At 40.3% G+C, this 15075-nt stretch overlaps 1 protein-coding gene across 1 annotated transcript; it reads left to right on the top strand.

The window, feature by feature from the left end:
* The first annotated feature begins 9632 nt into the window (after positions 1-9632).
* On the top strand, positions 9633-14022 carry LOC108218341 (uncharacterized). The gene is made up of 2 exons (XM_017391250.2): positions 9633-11477; positions 13739-14022. Exons 1-2 carry the CDS (start codon positions 10317-10319, stop codon positions 13763-13765), a joined length of 1188 nt encoding a protein of 395 aa, XP_017246739.2. The 5' UTR covers positions 9633-10316; the 3' UTR covers positions 13766-14022.
* The last annotated feature ends 1053 nt before the right edge of the window (positions 14023-15075 follow it).

The raw sequence follows: 15075 nt of genomic DNA, 5'->3' as shown, positions 1-15075 counted from the left end.
AATTTTACATAATCATTATGTCGTATTATTTTCACCAATAATTTTAATTATTCCTGTCAGAGATAATGTATTCCTGTCAGAGATAAAGTTAAAGAGTATAATGTATATCAAATTAATTACCTCATTTTGGCGTATGATTCCACTTAGATTTAAACTTTCAACACTTTTTAAACACCCACGAAACTTGTTACAACATTTTTGGATAATTTGCCAACGAGATCGGATGCTTATTTCGGACCGACTCTAGTCATTTGTTTTCGCTTTATATTCTTGTAGAACTCTGCTCCAGAATTGACTCCTTGGCTGCGAGCTACCAATAATTGGATCTTCAGTTATGCTCAAATATGATTTGCATATTGCTTCATCTTGTTCCGGCGTGAATGATTTTCTTCTTGCAGAAGACTGAGAGGACATTGTTGGTGTTTTGATTCTAGCTGATCAGTCTTGCATATACATATTTATAGAGGTGCTTATCAAATAGCCTACAAAATAATTTGTTGGACGTTGAATGCAATAGCAAAAGTGGGTGTGAGGCATAAACGTGGATGGTTGGTGTTCTGATAAAATTAAATGTATGTTTTTAATTTTGTGGTAAAGCTGCATCGTTTTAAATTTTTGTAATAAACATTGCATGTTTTCAATTTTGTGTAAAAAATCATTAATATACTGTAAAGAAAACTGGATGATGAATGAATATATGTGCATTCATGTACTTGAATAGGTTGATATATAAATCTATTTTTTATTCAAAACCCTCCACTTTTTTACTTTTTGATGAGGTGGCAATTATAGCTATTGCTATAGTTTGTGCTAAATATAGCACCAACTATAGCAATATGCTATTTTAGCACCAAGTTTAGCACACCATTGGAGTTGAATTTTTTGTCATTTTGAGCTATAATATAGATATAGCACAAGATATAGCTCATCATTGGACTTGCTCTTAGGAAAGGGGTGTTATACAATCTGTGCAAAACCAACAATTCAATACGTGTGTTTGTGTGTGTGCGTGACAAAACAGTAAACGTAAGGAGGCAGGATAGAACGAAGGATATATGAACAGGAATCCGAGTCCAGTGCGTAACTGTCTCCTTAAAGCGTATTCCGCCCTCACCGTGTGTGATGAACGATCGCCTCCCAGGATAAAACGGATTGAACGATGCAATAAGCACCTTCGATGAACCAGAACAAGACTGAGAACTATCACCGACGCGGCTAGGGTTTTGTATGCGAGAGGCTGTGTGTTTTCGTGAATGCAAACCCTAAACTATAATGAATATATATAGGCAATGCAAGACTTGTGCGCTACGCTTCGTAAATAATTAAAACGCGTTAATTAATTTACGCGGTTATAAATTAAATCCGTAATCAAAATGAATTAATTTAAACCAAACAATTAATCCGAAATCAAATCGGAATTAATTTCTGTCAATTTAATTGAGCCCAAGCCCAGTGGAAAATTAAATTCAGCAAAACTAGTCCGTAATTCTTCGGGCCCAGATTTTGCTGCATTCGTGCCCGCAGGTCGCACACGCGGAAAAGCCCGAGGCTTGAGAAGCCACGAGATTTGCCTCGAAATCCCACAATTTGCACCCCCCTGCGCGCACGTAGGTGGTGGAGCATAACACACTAACACAAGTTAAACACTACAAGAGTGTTCTACTATATAAAGCCATGGAAGGCCTATATTCTTTTCTATGTGGGACTCTAGTTTCTTTTCCAATTTTCCACTACTAAGGAAGCAACTTTCGATCATCACAACTCATCCATTCCTTAGTCATTTTGAGTGAATAAACATGCATTGGAAAGCTCTTTTGGGGGAGAACATAATCCAAGCATAACCCGCCACGAACACGTAGCCGAGCCTCACTCAAATTTGTGCTCAAATGACAAACTTCCAACAATCCCCCACATGAGTGAGATTGATGATTTTCAGTAGCACACACCAGACAGACAGACACGGGGTTTGACTTTTGGTGATAGTTTCTGCGATCAGATATAGCATACGATAGGTAGAGAATGCTCCTTGAACCTTCTATCGATTAAGCACATCGACTTTACTGGTAGACAGTGGACGTGCTTGTCCTTGAACTGTTCGACCGTTTGTGTAAACGATGATATACTTATCACTATATCCTTTCTGACTTGTTCAGTTCTCATGAGTATGTCCATTTTGGCCATGGAACATCGTCCTGGTTCTGCGGGAGTTTCTAAAGAATTGTTCCTTGCAATTCTCTTTTGAAGCGGCCCCACTTCTCTCCTACATAGGTGATCTTTATCTTATAGAGTAACCCGCGTTTACTCAACTGAATTCCATGCGTGTACCACTCCATGTATTCACCAAAGATCATTAAAAGCTCAAGGCTTAACCTCGTACCTTACGGGTCTCACTGTTTCATCATCATAGGAACAGGCCAGGGTTTACCCCCACAGTAATTTGGTCATCATGATTTAGTTGTCCCATTGAACCAAGTTCTTGGGATCTCTAGTCAGCAATGGTTGGGTGTCCACCATGATGCTGTTAAGCTATAGGCTTAAGACCCATTCCTCTCGATGATTTCTCAACCACTTCTCTTGGTAACCCTTTGGTAAGCGGATCCGCAATATTATCCTTTGACGGTATATAGTCAATAGTGATAATCCCGGTTGAGATTAATTGTCTAATGGAACTATGTCATCGTCGTATATGACGGGACTTCCCATTATACATTGTGCTCTGTGCTCTGCCAATAGCGGATTGACTATCACAGTGTATCCCTATTGCAGTCACAGGCCTAGGCCATCTTGGAATATCCTCTAGAAATTGGCGTAGATATTCAGCCTCTTCACCGCATTTATCTAAACCCACGAACTCAGCTTCCATAGTGGAGTGAGTTATAACCGTTTGCTTGGAGGATTTCCATGATACTGCTGCTCCACCCAGTGTAAACACGTAGCCACTCGTAGACTTTAGTGCCTTCTTGCTAGATATCCAGTTTGCGTCAGTATATCCTTCTAATACTGCTGGGTATCTGCCATAGTGCAATCCATAGTCTCGAGTTCCCCTTAGGTACCTTAGTACCCTTATGATCGCTTTCCAGTGATCATCTCCAGGATTACTCGTGAACCTACTCAACTTGCTAATTGAGTACGCAATGTCTGGTCTTGTACAACTCATTAAGTACATCAGACTTCCAATTATCCTAGAGTACTCCAACTGAGAGACCCCTTCACCTTTATTCTTGGATAGATGTAAAGTCATATCCACAGGTGTCCTAGCTTTTTCAGTGTCATCCTTAAGAAACCTCTCAAGGATCTTGTCAACGTAATGAGGTTGACTTAGTGCGAGACCATCTGATGTTCTAGAAATTTGGATTCCCAGAATTACATTTGCCAGTCCCATGTCTTTCATGTCAAATCTTGATTTTAACATGTCCTTTGTGGATTTGATCACTTTATCATTGCTTCCGGCAATAAGTAGATCATCCACATACAATGTCATCATGACATAACCGCTCTCGTCATCCTTGTAATAGGCACAGCTATCACATTCGTTGATCTTGAAGTTGTGTGCTAACACGACCTCATCAAATTTCTCATGCCATTTCATAGGCTCTTGCATCAAGCCGTATAGTGATTTCACTAATTTACAGACTTTCCTTTCTTGCCCGGGGACAGCAAACCCTTCAGGTTGTTCCATATAGATTTCCTCATCTATATCCCCATTTAGAAAAAGCTGTTTTCACATCCATCTGATGCACTGTTAAGTTTCGCATCACAGCGATTGCAAACATCATCCTTATAGACGTGATTCTCATCACAGGAGAATACGTATCAAAATAATCAAGGCCTTTCTGTTGCTTGTATCCTTTGATTACAAGTCTGGCCTTATACTTATCAATGGTTCCATCAGGTTTCAATTTCTTTTTGAAAACCCATTTGCTGCCTAGTGCTTTACAACCAGGTGGCAGGTCCACTAACTCCCAAGTGTGATTCTGTAGGATAGAATCAATCTCGCTTTTGATGGCTTCTTTCCACATAGGTCCATCAGGTGAGGTGACCGCTTCCTTATAGGTTTTCGGATCACCTTCTTCGAGCAAATAGGTCATGAAGTCTGACCCAAAAGATTTCTCTGTTCGTTGTCTTTTGCTTCTCCTCACAACCCCCACATTTTCATCTTCACTTTCATCATTCTCATTTTCATCATCTATAGATTCATGAGTTCGTTTAGATGTCGTAGGGTGCTCGTTTCTTGGATTACAAGGAAACGTAGTCTCAAAGAATGAGGCATTTCTTGATTCCATGATCGTATTCTTTTGAATCTCAGGAATCTTAGAATCATACACAAGAAACCGATATGCTGTACTACGCGGAGGATATCCGATGAAGATACAATCCACGGTTTTCGGACCAATCTTCACCTTCTTAGGTGTAGGGATCAGTACCTTAGCAAGGCACCCCCACACTTTCAGGTGTTTGTAACTCGGTTTCTTTTTCTCCCACATTTCATAAGGACTCACATCCTTATTCTTGCGCATCGTAATATTTAAAATATTATTTGCGCTTAAGATGGCTCCCCCCCACATTGATTGCGGAAGTCTAGAGCTTAGAAACATCGCATTCATCATCTCCTTGAGAGTGCGATTCTTCCTCTCAGCCACTCCATTTGACTGAGGGGAGTATGGTGCAGTGACCTCATGGATTATACCATGTTGTGAACATAATTCCCCAAAAGGTTCAACATATTCACCTCCACGATCGCTACGAATCCTTTTGATTTTCTCATTTTGTTGTCTCTCGACTTCTTCCTTATAGATTTTAAATTTATCTATAGCTTCATCTTTGCTTTTCAGCAAATATATATAACAGTATTTTGTACAATCATCTATGAATGTAATAAAATACTTGTTTCCTCCTCTTGTTGGAGCGAATTTCAAATCACATATATCGCTATGTATTAGGTCCAGCACCTTGGTGTTTCTTTCCACACGTTTAAAAGATGATCTCGTTAATTTTGCCTCAACACAAGTTTCACACTTATGTTTTGAATTAATAGTTAGTTTTGGTATGTATTCTTTTGCACTTAATCTTCGTAAAGTGTCATAATTCACATGTCCTAATCTAGCATGCCATAAATTAGGAGACTCAAGCAAGTAAGCAGAAGAATTCTTCATTTTATTATTTTCCTTAACGGACATTACATTGAGCTTAAACAGCCCATCACTAGCATAGCCCTTGCCTACAAACATACCACTCTTAGACAAAACAACTTTATCTGACTCTATTACAATGCGAAAGCCATGTTTACTCAACAAAGAACCGGACACAAGGTTCTTGCGAATATCAGGCACATAAAGTACATTTTTCAAAGTCAGATTCTTCCCAGAGGTCATCTTCAGAATCACCGTGCCTTCCCCTTCAATGGTAGAAGTCGCAGAGTTTCTCATGTAGAGCTTCTCACCAGCATCAGAAGCTACAAGGCTAGAGAAAGTCGCCTTGTCGTAGCAAATAAGCCTAGATGCTCCTGTATCAATCCACCATTCTCGCGAATTAGATCCAACCAGGTTCACCTCAGAGACCGTAGCACAGAGGTCTATATCACCTATCTCCTTGGAGATATCATCAACCATGTTTGCTTCCTTCTTCTTGTTTGTCTTCTTAGGCTTCCTGCAGTCAGCAGACTTATGACCAACTTTATCACAATTGAATCACTTTCCTTGGAACTTCGAAGGCTTCAAAACTCCTCCTTTAGGTGCCAGTTTAGCCCCTTTCCCTGAACTGGTCTTCTTGGACTTGGAGCTTTGTGCATGCTCCACCATATTTGCCTTTTCACCGGCAATAGGCTTCTTTCCGGATCCCCTGTTATGTTCTTCAATGCGAAGTCTAACAATCAGATCTTTATAGTCATCTCCTTTCGCTTATGCTTAAGGTAGTTCTGAAAATCTTTCCATCCAGGAGGCAGCTTCTATCACAGCAGCAACTTGGAAAGATTCTGTGAGACCCATCCGCTCGGCATGCATCTCATGAATAATCAGCTACAACTCTTGCACCTGACTGTCAACAGTCTTGAAATCCACCATCTTGTAGTCAAGAAAGCGTCCAACAATCCACTTCTTGGCACCGGCATCTTCGGTTTTATACTTACGGTCAAGTGATTCCCATAAGTCCTTAGATGTTACCTTCGAACTGTACACATCATACAGCGGGCCAGTCAAACCATTAAGCACATAGTTCCGACAGATATAGTCGGAGTGCTTCCATGCATCAACGGCAAACACCGCCTGCGTATCACTCTCAACAGTGAGCATAGGTGTCTCTTCTCTCAGATAGCGAGACAAATTCAGTGTGGTCAGGTAGAACAACATCTTCTGCTGCCACTGTTTGAAGTTCGTTCCATTGAACTTTTCTGGCCTTTCAGCGTGAGAAGTAGGCACATGAGGCATAGCTGGCGCAAAGGGCGCAACAGGCGCACCAGGCGCTGTATGCACAGCAGTCATACCCGGCTGAGGAACATGTCCTGCCGGACAGTGTGTAAGTGGGACACTGAACTGACCAAAGGTCATATGTCCCGCAGAACCATAGCCCGGAGGCGTAGTCCCAGAACCGTAACCCGTAGGCGTAGGTCCAGAACCAGAGCCCGCAGGCGTAGGTCCAGAACCAGATCTTGCAGGCGTAGGTGTAGAACCAGGCGGCACACCCCCATCTGGATTAACCAGTGCATTGGGGTTAGCCTGCGACTGCTGCGTCTGACCCCCATCTGGATTAACCAGTGCGTTGGGATCAACAGCCATACCGTTCGTGGGGATTGCTCCATTAACATTCTCCATTGAGTCTGTATTCCAACACGCAAACAAACCAAATCAATCAATCACAGATGTAAAAACAGAACTAAATACGCTTTAAGATTGTTATACAATCTGTGCAAAACCAACAATTCAATATGTGCGTTTGTGTGTGTGCGTGACAAAACAGTAAACGTAAGGAGGCAGGATAGAACGAAGGATATATGAACAGGAATCCGAGTCCAGTGCGTAACTGTCTCCTTAAAGCGTATTCCACCCTCACCGTGTGTGATGAACGATCGCCTCCCAGGATAAAACGGATTGAACGATGCAATAAGCACCTTCGACGAACCAGAACAAGACTGAGAACTATCACCGACGCGGCTAGGGTTTTGTATGCGAGAGGCTGTGTGTTTTCGTGAATGCAAACCCTAAACTATAATGAATATATATAGGCCATGCAGGACTTGTGTGCTACGCTTCGTAAATAATTAAAACGCGTTAATTAATTTACGCGGTTATAAATTAAATCCGTAATCAAAACGAATTAATTTAAACCAAACAATTAATCCGAAATCAAATCGGAATTAATTTCTGTCAATTTAATTGAGCCCAAGCCCAGTGGAAAATTAAATTCAGCAGAACTAGTCCGTAATTCTTCGGGCCCAGATTTTGCTGCATTCGTGCCCGCAGGTCACACACGCGGAAAAGCCCGAGGCTTGCGAAGCCACGAGATTTGCCTCAAAATCCCACAATTTGCACCCCCCCTGCGCGCACGTAGGTGGTGGAGCATAACACACCAACACAAGTTAAACACTACAAGAGTGTTCTACTATATAAAGCCATGGAAGGCCTATATTCTTTTCTATGTGGGACTCTAGTTTCTTTTCCAATTTTCCACTACTAAGGAAGCAACTTTGGATCATCCGCTCGGCATGCATCTCATGAATAATCAGCTACAACTCTTGCACCTGACTGTCAACAGTCTTGAATAATCAGCAACTTGGAAAGATTCTGTGAGACCCATCCGCTCGGCATGCATCTCATGAATAATCAGCTACAACTCTTGCACCTGACTGTCAACAGTCTTGAAATCCACCATCTTGTAGTCAAGAAAGCGTCCAACAATCCACTTCTTGGCACCGGCATCTTCGGTTTTATACTTACGGTCAAGTGATTCCCATAAGTCCTTAGATGTTACCTTCGAACTGTACACATCATACAGCGGGCCAGTCAAACCATTAAGCACATAGTTCCGACAGATATAGTCGGAGTGCTTCCATGCATCAACGGCAAACACCGCCTGCGTATCACTCTCAACAGTGAGCATAGGTGTCTCTTCTCTCAGATAGCGAGACAAATTCAGTGTGGTCAGGTAGAACAACATCTTCTGCTGCCACTGTTTGAAGTTCGTTCCATTGAACTTTTCTGGCCTTTCAGCGTGAGAAGTAGGCACATGAGGCATAGCTGGCGCAAAGGGCGCAACAGGCGCACCAGGCGCTGTATGCACAGCAGTCATACCCGGCTGAGGAACATGTCCTGCCGGACAGTGTGTAAGTGGGACACTGAACTGACCAAAGGTCATATGTCCCGCAGAACCATAGCCCGGAGGCGTAGTCCCAGAACCGTAACCCGTAGGCGTAGGTCCAGAACCAGAGCCCGCAGGCGTAGGTCCAGAACCAGATCTTGCAGGCGTAGGTCCAGAACCAGGCGGCACACCCCCATCTGGATTAACCAGTGCATTGGGGTTAGCCTGCGACTGCTGCGTCTGACCCCCATCTGGATTAACCAGTGCGTTGGGATCAACAGCCATACCGTTCGTGGGGATTGCTCCATTAACATTCTCCATTGAGTCTGTATTCCAACACGCAAACAAACCAAATCAATCAATCACAGATGTAAAAACAGAACTAAATACGCTTTAAGATTGTTATACAATCTGTGCAAAACCAACAATTCAATATGTGCGTTTGTGTGTGTGCGTGACAAAACAGTAAACGTAAGGAGGCAGGATAGAACGAAGGATATATGAACAGGAATCCGAGTCCAGTGCGTAACTGTCTCCTTAAAGCGTATTCCACCCTCACCGTGTGTGATGAACGATCGCCTCCCAGGATAAAACGGATTGAACGATGCAATAAGCACCTTCGACGAACCAGAACAAGACTGAGAACTATCACCGACGCGGCTAGGGTTTTGTATGCGAGAGGCTGTGTGTTTTCGTGAATGCAAACCCTAAACTATAATGAATATATATAGGCCATGCAAGACTTGTGTGCTACGCTTCGTAAATAATTAAAACGCGTTAATTAATTTACGCGGTTATAAATTAAATCCGTAATCAAAACGAATTAATTTAAACCAAACAATTAATCCGAAATCAAATCGGAATTAATTTCTGTCAATTTAATTGAGCCCAAGCCCAGTGGAAAATTAAATTCAGCAGAACTAGTCCGTAATTCTTCGGGCCCAGATTTTGCTGCATTCGTGCCCGCAGGTCACACACGCGGAAAAGCCCGAGGCTTGCGAAGCCACGAGATTTGCCTCAAAATCCCACAATTTGCACCCCCCCTGCGCGCACGTAGGTGGTGGAGCATAACACACCAACACAAGTTAAACACTACAAGAGTGTTCTACTATATAAAGCCATGGAAGGCCTATATTCTTTTCTATGTGGGACTCTAGTTTCTTTTCCAATTTTCCACTACTAAGGAAGCAACTTTGGATCATCACAACTCATCCATTCCTTAGTCATTTTGAGTGAATAAACATGCATTGGAAAGCTCTCTCGGGGGAAAACATAATCCAAGCATAACCCGCCACGAACACATAGCCGAGCCTCACTCAAATTTGTGCTCAAAATGACAAACTTCCAACAAGGGGAAGCTGCTTGAATGGAAGTTGGATTGCCCTCCTTTTGAGTGTGAGTGATTAGAAACCCGGTAATTGACAAGTTATTTTTTGTCCGTTTAATGAATATCCGCTAAACATAATAATAATATTCTTTTTAACACGTTAGCTTTTGAAACTGCTGAATATGATCCTGCTATTTATCGGCGACGGTGCCGTGGAAAACTCGTTCTTGGGAAGCCTCGGACCTAGGCGCTCTCTTCTGGCTTCTGAGCCTCCTTTTGCTGATATCGACTGAGGATATGCTGCTGCATAGGTAGTTATAGTAGAACCTAAACTCCCTCTAGTATGCTCAGGGTCTGCTTTGCTAATCTCTAAATGTAGGTTTCTGGGTGTTAAGTTTCGTTTTTAGCTTTGGCTGTCTAGTAGTTAAGTCTTGTATGTGGTCTCTTTGCTGCCCTATAGTATGGTTTGTTGCTGAGTTTGTAGCGGCTCTCTTGTAATGTCCTGCTTTTATTATAAATAAAATAAAATTTGGCTTACCAGAAAAAAAATAAAAATTCAAAACTGTATGCCGCTTCCAGGACTTGGGTGACGTAAACCCATCGGCCGACCCAACAAAGCAGCCCAGTGTCTAAACCCTCTTCAACTTACAATACAAGTCACCCGTTAAACCCTAGTAAAATTGAACTCCTAATTTCATCCATGTCTTTACTTGAAACTATTACAAGGGCATCAGCCCACAAAACCCACTTCACTTCTGATTCAAACTACCCAATTCTCCTTAATCCAGACCCAATTTTACTCAATCTAAAATCCCAGATTAATATTTCATCACTTCTTTCAAAATGTGATGATGGGTGGGAAATATCAAAGCTTGATTTGCAGATTATTGAACTAGGCCAGAAGTTCTCGAAAGCCTTAAGAAGAAAATTGAAAAATCTAAGTGGGTTTGGCGAGATTGAGTTTTTAGAGATGTTGGATGGTTTTTTTGGTTCTTGTGGTGAGAAAATAGGTGTCTCTGTTGGTGAGGATGATGGGGTTGGGAAATTGATTGGAAAGTTTGGGTCTTTATTGGGTGTTGATGTGTTGGGATTGGTTTTGGAGGGTTGTGTTGTTTTGGAGATTTGGGAGGTTTTGGAAAGTTTGATTGTTTTCGGGTTTGTGACCCCGTTGGTTTCGGGTAATTTAATTAGGAATTTGATTGTGAAAGGGAGGTCTGAGATGGTTTGTTCGTTTTTAAAACATGTTAAGGATGTTCAATTGGGTGATTTTGTATTGATTTTGAAGTATTTTTTGAGTCCGTCAAGAGAGGTTTATGGTAGCATGGTTAGTTTGAGGAAGGTTTGGGAGGGTGATGTTTTAGAGGCTATTGAGAAGGCAGATGTTAAAGGGGTTGGAGGAAAAGTTAGAAATTTAGCCAAGGAGGCTGCGGTTTTGTTGATGATTGCGTATGATGGGTTTTCGGCCAACGAGTTGTGTTTGCATTATTTGATTGCGCGGGAGGATCTTGATGAAGGGGTGTTTTTGTCTTGTGTTAGCAAGTTAAATGGTGAGGAGTTGATGAGTTTGATTCGGTATCTAGGAAAGTGGTTGAGGAAGTATGAAAGGTTTCCTCAAGTGTATCCTTGTCCTAAAGGTTCGTCTGTGCTGGGGTTGAACGCTTGTAATTGGGTTCCGACGCTTGCAAATGTTGTGAAGTATTTTGGATTGGTTGTGGATGAACATTTCTCTTCACTGGTTCTGCAGTTAGAGTTTCATGAAGAGCTGAGGTCTCTTGAGAGAGTTGCTAATTTATTATCTTCTGAAGCAACAGTCTGTTCTACTGTGACAAATATAGTTAAAACCCTCAACCAGAACTCAAAGGTATATACTCACTTTTACTGGTTAAAGTGTTCTGTAATTTAAATTAACCTGTAGATGAATAAGATATTATGTAGATTAATTATGGCCACTTAATGGAATAGTCGAGTAGTATTATCGACTTGTAAGCCATTGGTCTTGTACATTAGAGTTCCTTCTTCCTTTTCCCATGCAACAGATTCATGTCTCGAGAAGTATCCTCCATATTTTCCCAGTTGAACAAAAACCTAAACTTGTCGCTAGCCTTGATCATTCTCTTCTGCGGCTTCTTGGAAACTTACGGGGGTGTATTCGATTGGGATTTTAATGCATTGTTTTTAGTCTATGGATTTTAATGGATTGTATGAGATTTTGATTTTGTACGGATTCTTGATGAAATGTCGCAGAGTTGATAGGATTTAGGTACAATGCTTCAAAATCCCATTGAATTTGGTGGGATTTCAAAAAACTTAAAATACACTGAAGAATGCCACAAAATCCATCATTTTATGAAATGAAAAAAAATTCATCAGCATTTGAATACCATCAGATTTTAATGGATTTTAAAGAATCCCAATTGAATACCATCGGATTTTAAAGCATAATTTAAAATCCCAATTGAATACCACCAGATTTTGTAGCATAATTTAAAATCCCAATTGAATACCTCAAGATTTTAATGGATTTCAAACAATCCCAATCGAATACCCTCGGATTTCATGAATGCAAAAAAATGCTTTAAAATCCCAATCCAATACACCCCTCTTAAATACGGTTCTCTTACAGCATGCAATAATTTTTTCAGATAGAGTTGACTAGCTAAACAGAACTTTTAAAGATGAAATAAAAAATAATAACTTGGTAAGCGGTTGGCAATAGAAGTGCATTATGGGTGTAACTTAAAAGCTTATGTCCGGTAGCTTTAAGCAATGTGTTAGAAGATAACTGGTGACACCAATACATTTTGGTGCTATTCATATTTACAATAATTTGGATGAGAATTTTCGATGGATACCATAGACTTATAGCCTAGTTATGAATACAATTCGTCTATGTACGTGTCATGTGTGAGAAAGCTGTGTTTGTGGAGTTGAAATAGTCAAGTGAAGCGGATGGGAAGTTAGATTGAGAGGAGGCATTCGTGAATTGGAAGCACAATCTTTGGCCATTAGTAGTTCTTTAACTGGATAGCTCTGTTGCAGTTTCAGCAGAGAGCGGAAGGACCAATTTAAAAGTCTGGAGCATTGGGTACGAAAAAAGAACAATTTTAAGTGCTTGTGTTGTATCATATAGAAAGACGGGAGGTTAAGAATGTGCTTCGCAAATAGCACCTTATAAAGATGAGGTGGTTGAAGTGAAGGGATACCAGCGGAGTTCTGTGTGACAAAATACTCTACTTTGTAGTTATAAAGCCAACTATGGTGTATAGTAAAGCCGATTGTGAATTTGTGATGCATAGGTTTCGGCGTTGAACAATAAAAAAGGCATATGACTGCAGAAGTGATGAATGTGAGAATATTATTGACATATTGTTTGGACTTCGGACATAATTAATATTGAACGAGCTGGACAAAGTTAAGAGTCACGTCTAGTAGATCTCCTGTGCTATTGACACCTACCCATAGGGGTCGAGCCACTCTTGGTCAAAACTAAGCCTTCCTACCCTGAATTTTTCCCAACTATGTAGCAGTGTAGTGGCTTTAGTTTCAATATTAGTTTTAGTAGCCTTTCACAGCAAGTGCTAATTCTTAGTAATGATGTTAGCTTGTTATTATATTATGCCCCACCTATGTTTTAGCTATGTGTTTGATATTAGTTAGGTGCTTCATATAAGGTCTCATCTGGTTCGATATATTACAACATAGATATCTCTTATTTCATCAGAGCCACCAAGTCATTGATACATAAACAGGGGAGAGGGGGGGGGGACATTCCTCTTTATATATTCAAATTAAAAATTGAATTTAACATTAAAACTGTTAATTTTTACTACCTAAAGCTGACAAGACACTTTACTCACTAGTAATAGTACTATGCACCTTACTTTTACCATTTATACTACCATCCTGACAAACATATCTCTGGTAAGCACAGTACAACTAAGAAGAGGCTGACATGAAATTTGAGAATTTGCGTTTTGATGCTGTAATTATGTAAATGTATCTTGAGCTAAAATTCTCTTCATAAATTGGAAGATTTTTTTTCGTGTCTCTGTCGTCCTAGCCTATGGTCCTTGTAAGTGACTGGTCCTTTTCGTGAACATTGTCTGATTTCTTGTTTTGCAGGTAAATACTAGTCACCTAGGGCTTTGAAAGGAAGGAAAACGGGTCCTGGGAAATTTACTCATATCCAAGTTGAATTTGACAGAAGTGGTCTCACTGCATGGTAGGAGAGACATTGTATGAGTTGACAGTTAACCGCGGAACTGAGGCCTGATGTATCATTCAATTTTATGGTCACATGATTAGATTTTTGCTTCTTCTTTTCCCTTAGCCAAGCTGATTACTTAATTTTACGACTATGTATGTGAAACATCTCTAAGAGTTTTCACAGATGCATCCTTTTAACATGTCTTCATCTGTCATCTCTTGGTTTCTCTTTACAAATTAAGTTTAATCAAATCAATGTTGGCTAATCCAGCACCATTCCCCATTTGCAGTTTTGGGCCATCACCTCTCAAGTTATCACTCGGACATCGTTCAGAGGCCAGATACTAAAATTACACGTGCGAAGCATTGGGTTTTGCTTTTCTGAAGTACAGAGCAAACACAGAAACCCTGCTTCTTTGTGTTCAATGCTTTTTTACGCTTAATGCTGAAGCTCAAAGTGCAAAAAAGCGAGTAAAAATGTATTTTTTTAAATATAAATTAGTGTTTTTATTTGATATGGACATAATTTTAAAAGGCCAGTCAATAATTTATTTATATGACTTTAAACCTAAGCACATTATACATTCAGGCTTTTTTTAGTTGTGTACACACTCTGAAAAGCCTATCTTGTGACGGTCCAGAATCCGGGGGCCTGGATTCTAACGTCACCACACAAAACCTTTTAAAAACACATTTGAAAACCTGTTTTTTTTTTTTGAAAAGATAATGAAATCAAAGAATTTAAAACTTGAAAACATTTAATAAAAGATTTGAATGAGAACATTTTAACCCCCTAAAAACAACAGGATCGCATCCAGGTTACAGTATTGAAATTAGAATCAACCACTACCAATAAACAATACCTTACATCTGAACCTCAATAGCTCAACTCTAGCTAGCACCAACTTTATAATCTTCCTGGACACTTCTCAACCACTGGATCCTTAACACCTCTGACTCCTTGCCTAGCCTTATCCTTACTCGCAATCACAGTCTAGCCATTCATCTTTAATCCTTTCTGAAATGGTTAAAAGAGAATAGCAAGAGTGAGCAACAATGCTCAGCAAGTAATAATAACAATGAAATTTTGAACAATATAGAAGGAATTCACAAGCTCAAGATACTTTAATAAAAGATTCGATGTAAATTCATAAGATCAGGGTATTGTATAAAATGATTCACAATACCTTGTAGCAATGGAAAACTGAGGAATTCAATCATTCATAAGAATTATTGAATTGGTCTACCACATT

Source organism: Daucus carota, chromosome 1, assembly GCF_001625215.2.
Source record: "Daucus carota subsp. sativus chromosome 1, DH1 v3.0, whole genome shotgun sequence".
In the NCBI taxonomy this organism is placed as follows: domain Eukaryota; kingdom Viridiplantae; phylum Streptophyta; class Magnoliopsida; order Apiales; family Apiaceae; genus Daucus; species Daucus carota.
Note: the sequence above shows the minus strand (reverse complement) of the source record. Positions and strands in the feature narration are given on the sequence as shown.

Excerpts from the sequence above, each read along its gene's own strand:
- LOC108218341 (XM_017391250.2), top strand. The coding sequence starts at position 10,317 with ATGTCTTTACTTGAAACTATTACAAGGGCATCAGCCCACAAAACCCAC. Across the intron at positions 11,478-13,738 it reads CCCTCAACCAGAACTCAAAG|GTAAATACTAGTCACCTAGG; the intron begins GTATATACTCAC and ends CTTGTTTTGCAG.